The 7098-nt window shown below is 69.1% G+C and overlaps 4 protein-coding genes across 4 annotated transcripts in view; 2 read left to right on the top strand and 2 right to left on the bottom strand.

The window, feature by feature from the left end:
- Positions 1-39: 39 nt before the first annotated feature.
- Positions 40-751, top strand: CHLNCDRAFT_15142 (hypothetical protein; the record flags this gene model as incomplete). The annotated part of the gene is made up of 2 exons (XM_005842736.1): positions 40-372; positions 614-751. Coding segments are annotated over 2 exons (471 nt in total), but the record flags the coding sequence as incomplete, so codon positions are not given.
- A 1063-nt stretch (positions 752-1814) lies between these two features.
- On the top strand, positions 1815-3120 carry CHLNCDRAFT_142651 (hypothetical protein; the record flags this gene model as incomplete). Its single annotated transcript, XM_005842735.1, has 5 exons — positions 1815-1901; positions 2101-2226; positions 2410-2555; positions 2731-2812; positions 3025-3120. 5 exons carry the CDS (start codon positions 1815-1817, stop codon positions 3118-3120), a joined length of 537 nt encoding a protein of 178 aa, XP_005842797.1.
- Positions 3121-3322: 202 nt separating this feature from the next.
- CHLNCDRAFT_142650 (hypothetical protein) lies at positions 3323-4101 on the bottom strand (the record flags this gene model as incomplete). The annotated part of the gene is made up of 4 exons (XM_005842734.1): positions 3323-3368; positions 3504-3579; positions 3673-3745; positions 3871-4101. 4 exons carry the CDS (start codon positions 4099-4101, stop codon positions 3323-3325), a joined length of 426 nt encoding a protein of 141 aa, XP_005842796.1.
- A 261-nt stretch (positions 4102-4362) lies between these two features.
- The window catches only part of CHLNCDRAFT_59462 (hypothetical protein), a gene marked incomplete at both ends in the record, with an annotated part of 4223 nt that continues 1487 nt past the window's right edge, over positions 4363-7098 (bottom strand). The window contains 7 exons of the mRNA XM_005842733.1: positions 4363-4646; positions 4816-5341; positions 5645-5995; positions 6178-6267; positions 6388-6441; positions 6661-6726; positions 6945-7040. Coding sequence (XP_005842795.1) covers positions 4363-4646; positions 4816-5341; positions 5645-5995; positions 6178-6267; positions 6388-6441; positions 6661-6726; positions 6945-7040 — 1467 coding nt within the window. The remainder of the gene's footprint in view (positions 4647-4815; positions 5342-5644; positions 5996-6177; positions 6268-6387; positions 6442-6660; positions 6727-6944; positions 7041-7098) is intronic.

The following is a 7098-nucleotide window of genomic DNA, read 5'->3' as shown; positions in this document are numbered from 1 at the left end:
TTCGCCTGCATCCCCGGTACCACCCTGCTCAACAGGACCGACCTGGCCTGCACTGCATGCCGCGCTGGCGAATATTCCGAGCGGCAAGGCGCCTCGGGCCCCTGTAAGAGGTGCCCCCCGGGCCAGGCGGTGGCCGACGGCGGCAACAGCGCCTGCGACGTCTGCGAGCCGGGCACCTACCAGGACGAGGAGGGGCAGCTGGCCTGCAAGGCCTGCCCTGTGGGCACCTACACCGAGATGACCGGCAGCACCGCGCTGGAGGCTTGCCTGCCCGCCCCCAAGGGCAACTACGCCCCCGGCACCGGCAACGACGGCTTCTTCCCCTGCGAGGCCGGCACCTACCAGGATCAGGAGGGGCAGGGAGAGTGCAAGGTGGGCGGGGCGCAGGCGCTGCCAGCCGCCGCCGGGCCGGCCCAGCCACGTGCTTGTTCGTCCCAATGCCCAGCCGCGGATGGACCCTCACGCCGAGTGGCAGCCGGCGGCCAGCTGACCGCCACGCGCCGTGCCGCTGCGCCCGCCCGCCTCCCCGCAGCCCTGCCCGCTTGGCAGCGAGTGCCCCGCGGGCTCCCTGGCGCCTAAGCCCTGCCGCCCCGGCTTCTACGCCGACATGAAGCAGCCCTTCTGCAAGGAGTGCGGCAAGGGCAGCTACCAGGACAGGGACGGGCAGCGCGCCTGCAAGCCCTGCCCCGCCGGCAGCTACTGCCAGGCCACCAAGATGGCTGCCCCCACGCCCTGCCCAGCCGGCAAGTACGGCACCAAGGCCTCCTCCATCACCCCCACAGACTGCCAGCCCTGCCCCATCAACGTGAGCGGCTGCGGGGGCGGTGCTGCCGCTGTGCATGCTGTGTCCCTGGGCGCCCCCCTCGATGCATGGTGCTGGCGATCTCGCCCACAATCAGCGCAGCGCGGCTGCTGACCACCGCCCCTGCTGCCCCCCTCATGCCGTTGCAGTCGTTTTCCGCCAACCTGGGCCAGAGCAAGTGCACCAAGTGCGGCACCGGCCTGTGGACCGCGCGCAAGACGGGCCAGAAGCTGTGCTGGCTCAACGGCAAAGCGCTGCCGTGAGGGGCGATGCGGTGCTCCACCATGTCTTTTGCCCACCACTTTGAAGCCGCGTCAAAGCACATGCGGCATGTATTCATCTCCTTTCCTCCCTTATCCACCTTGCCGCTCTCCTGCGAGAGAGGTTGCCATTCTGTACCATCCCTCTCTGCTCGCTCTGACTCTCCATTGCTGCTGCCAATAAGCCATCAGACCTGCCTCTCTCCGCACTGCTCTTTTCCCCGCACTGCCCTTTTCCTGCCGCCTGATATAAGCTAGTAACCGCGCCGACCCCCCGCCCCCCCCCATCACCCCCACACCCGCCCCCCCGGCTCACGTCACACCATCATACTTCACATTCATGCTCATCACTTGTGACACGTGCATTTACACATGCATTTACGGCCTGCCAGTCTGTAAAATCCCTCCAGCCCTGCCACCGTCCTGGCGCCTGCCAGCTGGATGGCTGATCTATCAACTCAACAGGGCTGAAAGCCGGCCTTTTCTGCATCTACAACGCCTGCTACACCGGATAAATTAGCCCCGCCCCTTTCCCGACACTATTCGCCAAGTGCAGCGCGCCAGTTCCTCGTAACGCAACCCCCTGCTCGCTCCAGCCCGGCCGGCGAAGCCCAAGTACGTTGCAGAGGACCACACGCTCGGCCGCGCCGCCGCTCTCCACTGGCCGCCGTGGCTCTCCACCCGCCGCCGCCGCCACATTTGTCCCCAACACACGCCGCACCCACCTGCCCTCCCTCCTCCCCGCAGCCGCCATGCGCATCATCTGCGCCTGCGACCCCTACGGCTCCGCCTTGCACACCAAGCTGGTGCAGCACCTGGGCAGCAAGCCGGGGGTGGAGGTCCGCTCAGCAGAGGGGCTGCCTGCTGCCGTGGCACTCCTGCCTCCTCTCGTCGCTGCCCACTATGACCTGCCCATGCTGCCAGTCAGCTTGCTGCCAGCTGCGCCCAGGTGCCGCTCCCTGCCTGCACAGCTCTGCGGCCTGCTTGCCCTGTCCTCATGCTAATGGTGCTGAACCCCTGGCATGTGCGCATGCGCAGGTGGACAACCGCGGGCGGTTCAGCAAGTATTATGTGGCAGCGCACGGCGTGGCCGGGGAGGTGGAGGCGGCGGCGGCGGCGGGCAGGAGCGACCTGCGCGCGCTGCTAATCTGCGGAAGCGGCCAGGTGCTTGGAGCTGGGATGCCGGGCAGCGCACGCGGCACACACCGGCGTCTCGACCTGCTGGCTGATGCATGCGGCGGCGAGAGGTTCCAAATCTGAGTCACCCCCCCTGTGCCTGCTGCCGACACCCGCCCAACGTCTGCCGCCGCCTGCTGCCCTCCCTCCCTCCCTCCCTCGCTGGTTCAGGGCATGAGCATCATCGCCAACAAGTGGCCTCACGTGTACGCCGCGCTCTGCACCACCCCGGAGGCCGCTGCCGGAGGCCGCTCGGTCAACGGCGCCAACGTGCTGTGCCTGGGGGGGCAGGTCACAGCTGCAGACGACGCCTGCCGGTGGGGCTCTGCAGCTCCCACCCTGCCGTTGCTCTGTGGCGGTGGTATTGGTGTGCAGCCGCTGTGCTTTCAGCCGCTGGAACCTGCCTTCACCCAAACCATGCTCCACGCCACCCACGCTCTCAACACCACCACCACCCGCACCCTCCCCTTGCCGCTCCTGCTGCTGCCGCAGGATTTTGGATGCCTGGCTGTACACGGAGCTGGGGGAGGGGTGGGCGCCCGAGATCCAGGAATTCATCAGCTGCAGCATGCAGGTGGGGCCTGCGCTCCTGCCCCCGCTGGCAGCATGTGCTGCTGCCCTGCGCTGCCCATTGCGTTGCGCGAGCTACACACCTTGGGCAACGCTGGTCATGCCAGGCAGCATGCCAGTGGCTTGCCTGTGGCTATGGAAAGCAGCATCAGCTTCAGCGTTTGCCTGATAGGCACCTGCCCGAGTTTTGTTGCATTGTTCTCAGTGCTTGTGCAGGAGATCCCAGCCTTAGCATTCACCCCGGCGGCAGCGGCGGCAGCAACGGCGGCGCCGCTGCGTGGCGCCGTGCAGCAGCCAGCAGCAGGGCAGTAGGGAGCGGCTGGCCCGCCCGCGCAGCTGCTTGTGGGGGCGCTCCTGCGGTGTCTGCGGCACTGCTGGCTTCTCCAGGCCATTCCGAGCTTGCCATTATTTACTTTTGCTGTACTAAACTTTCCAGCTGTGTTGTTGCATGATTTAGGCAATACAACCGGCCAATGAGTGTGCAGAGTAGTGTTGCCGCCCTACCGGGCTGGGCTTAAGCTTCGTCGACCATCGCTGGCACATGCACATTGCGCAGCAGTCTGCAGGAGGTCAAGGGCAGGGCAGTACAGGCGACAGCAGATCAGGCGGCCAGACTACGCCATGGAGGCGCCAGGCTCGACTCCTGTGTGCGATGCTGCGCCTGCAGCTTTCAGCCGCCCCCTCCGTGTCCCTACCTGAATGCTGGTCCATACTGCAGGCCGCTCTCCCGCAGCTGCTGGTACAGCTGCACGGTATCCCGTGGGATGGTGGCTGCATGGGTCATGCAAAGGGAGCATGAAGGGGCGCGGCCAGGAGGCATCAACGAGTGCGTGTGCTGCCTGGCAGGCGGCGCCGCCGCCTCACCGCTCACGCGCTGCGCATCGATCGTGCGCTCCGCCAGCCCCTTGTTGTGCTTTTCGAGGCGCTTCTTCTCGGCCTGCAGAGCGGCACGGGTTTGACAGGGAGGCGCAGGTTGAATGGGTGCGAGCACGGCGCAGCGGCAGCACAGAGTGTCCTGTCGCCTTCAGCCGGCGGCGGCGTGTTGGCGACTACCCCGCCCACCGCTCGTCTCGCCATGCCTGCTGCCCAGAAACCCTTCCCTCGCGCCTGGTAGATGCTCTTGATGAGCTCCTGGAACGCGCTCACGTCCTCCCCCAGCACGATGGCCGCCACGTCCGGCTCCTTCTCCAGCGCCTCCATCTTGGCGGGGTCGGCCTTCAGCGCCTCCCGGAAGGCAACCGGGTCCTTGGCGGTGCCATCAGCGTTCAGGACAAAAGGGTCTGTCGCGGCCATCGCGTTGACCGGAGAGCCACACGCCTGCCGCCCCGCTTACAGAAGCTTGCAGCGCTGTGATGGGTGCGTGCAGGCAGCGAGAAGCGCTTGGGAGCGGGGTCAGCATCCTGGCCGTGCTGTGCTGCGCTCCACAGTGGCGCGCCGCCATCCATGCTGGGACACCCGACTTGTGAGCACGCTTATGTACACTCAGCATCCCATAGGGTTTACAGGTCACTGCAACGGTGCATGTGTGGTGCGTCCCCATCATGGAATGAAGGCTCACTGGGGTGGCAGGCCCAGCGGCGGGCCCACCCCATCCGCCCCATCCGCCGGCGCCAGGCCAAAGGCCGCCAGCGCCGCAAGCGGGGCGGCGGCCGTGTCGGGGAAGGCCGGCCCCAGCCGCTGCTGCTGCTGCTGTTGCGGGATGCCTGCCTGCCCTCCTGCAGGCCACTGCTGCAGCAGGCCGGCGCCGCCCAGGGGGCTGCCCAGCCCGCCTGTCACCGAGGGCCGCGAGAAGGAATCCTCCGCCGCCTGGCGGGCGGCGGCGGGGCCGCCGGTGCGGGCTGCGCAGGAGGCGAAAAGTGCCCGCAGTCAGGGAGGTGGATGCGACAAGCATAACAATAGAAGCAGCAGGGCTCTAGCGTGCAGGGCATCGGGGCAACCGCACAGGCTGGATGCCTGGTGTACCTCCCCCACCACACCACCACACCACCGCGGCGCAACAACACCCACCGGCTTCTAAGATGTGCGGCAGGCGGGCGGCGACAACACGCGCGGCGGCGGCGCCGCACCGCTGCCACACCGCCGCCGCCAGCTGCTGCGCGCGCGCCAGCGGCGCCGCCGCTGCCGAGGGCGACTGCAGGGCCGGCAGCGGCGCCTCGGCGGGGGCCGCGCCAGGCGACAGCGCAGCCAGCTGCTGCTGCAGCGCCGCGGCGGTGGCCGCCTGCTGCGGGGGTAGACCCCCGCCGCCGCCTGTGCTGCCAGCCGCGCGCTGCAGCAGCGCACACACCACCGCCAGCGCCTTTGCGCCGGCGCCGCCGGGCGCCGCCTGCCGCTGCAGCTGCTGCCGCAGCGCGCCCAGCAGCGCGTCCCAGTTTTCCTTTCCTCCCGCGCCGCCCGCACCGCCCGCCACCGCCGCCGCCGCGCACAGCTGAGCGTAGCGTGCCTTACAGGGCAGCCGCGCCGCGCTTCCTGCCCAGCGCCGCCGCGGCATCCACCCCTGCAACGGTGGCGGCGGCGGCCCCCGCTCCCAGCGCGTCTGCAGCCGCCAGGTAAGCGGCATAGCCCAGCGGCTGGCCGCCCTCCAGCTGTGCCGCCACCACCGAGCACAGCACCAAGTCCTGGCGTGGAAGAAAGCGGGCGGCAGGCAGGGAAGGCAGGCAGGGTGAGGCCGGGGGGGCAGCGGGAGAGGCTGGAGCAGTGAGAGCAGGTGGCGACTGAAGCAGGCGGATGCGTGGCCCGGCCTCCTTCTGGCTGCTGCCTGGAAGCCCAGCCGCCGCCCTCCTGCCGCTGCCCGGCCGCCACACAGCCGGGGTGGGCAGGGAGGCCGGCGGGCACCCACCTCCTGAGGCTCCCAGGGCTGCTGATAGGCGCCCAGCGGCAGCAGCAGCCGCTGGCGCTTGCCGGCGGGCCCGTCGGCGGCGCCGGATGTGTCAGAAACCACCCACGGCTGTGGGTGGGGCGCGGCGCCGCGGCCGCCGCCGCGCCCGCCGCGCCCGCGGCCCCGCCCGCCGTGCCAGCCGCGGCCGCCGCCGCCGTGGGCCGCCGCGGCTGCTGCTGCGGCGGCGGCGGCCGCTGCGGCGGCCTGCTGCTGCGCCGCCAGCAGGGGGATGGCCAGGGCTTGGGCTGCTGGGTCGCCGTTGGCGGCAGCAACCGCCGCCTCCACATCCATTCCCAGGTCTAAATAGTATTGCTGCACGGGTGGTGGCGGCAGCGGGGGGCGGCAGGGGAGCTTTGGTGGGCAGGCTGGGCCCGGGAGCAGCGGTGCAGCGGAGCCACCCGGCAGCCACCTCCCACCCCTGTGCTGCTACCATCCCGCCATGCCCGTTCGACACACACACACACACACACACACACACAGCCTTAGGGTCCCACCTTGAGCCACTCCACCTCCGCCGCCTCCCGCTCCTTCTCCGCCTGCTGCGCCGCCTCCACCTCCTGCCGGTACGCCTCCACAGCGTCGCCCTGCGGGGGTGGCACGGCGGCGCGGCGCGGCGCAATGAAGCACGCAGCACCGGCAGGCACTACCAGCCCAGCATGCCTGCCATGCTGTGGCCATGCTGTGGCCATGCTGTGCCGCCACACCTCGTCCCAGTCCACCACGATGTTCTGCTCCTCGTCCTCGTCAATCTCAGCTTCCTGCGACGTGCAGAAAGCAGGTAGCAGGGTGCGTGTGTGTGTGTGTGGTGAGTTGGCCGCAGGGGGATGCGGGTGGGCGATAACTTTGTGTGCTTGAACGGCCGCCCCAGGCAATAAAAGAGACGGCAACACGCAAGGCCAAGGCAAGCACACGCAACGCCACCCAGCGCACAAGCAATCAGGGCAGGGCGGCGGCGGGCGCGGCGGCAGCGCGCCCACCCGCTCCTCCTCCGCGTCCTCCATGCGCTGCATGTCAAAGGCCTCCACGTGGTACTCCTGCTCCATCTGTGGTACAAGCGGTACAGGCGATGGTACAATCATGTTAATAGGGCAGTACACAGCTGGCTGGGCAAGCGGGGCAGCCGGCCAGGGCGTGCAGATGATACAGCGGCAGCGTGGGAAGGCCGGCGTGGGAAGGCCGGCGGGAGTGGCAGCAATGCATGCACACCGCATCAGCACACGAGACACCGCCGCCAGCAGCACACCGCCCAGCCGCAGCCCACCTTGGCGGCCAGCTGGTCCTTGTCCAGGGTGGGCTGCTCCACCTCGATGTACCGCACGGCATACCTGCAGTACAAAGAGAGGGCAGGCATATGCGGCTGGGTCGGTTGCGGCGGGAGGCGCGGCGACGGCGGCTGCGGCATGCGCGGGTGCGCA

This window comes from Chlorella variabilis (genome assembly GCF_000147415.1).
Source record: "Chlorella variabilis unplaced genomic scaffold CHLNCscaffold_47, whole genome shotgun sequence".
Classification (NCBI taxonomy): Eukaryota; Viridiplantae; Chlorophyta; class Trebouxiophyceae; order Chlorellales; family Chlorellaceae; genus Chlorella; species Chlorella variabilis.
The sequence above is the reverse complement of the archived record's forward strand: the minus strand, read 5'-3'. Positions and strand labels throughout refer to the sequence as shown.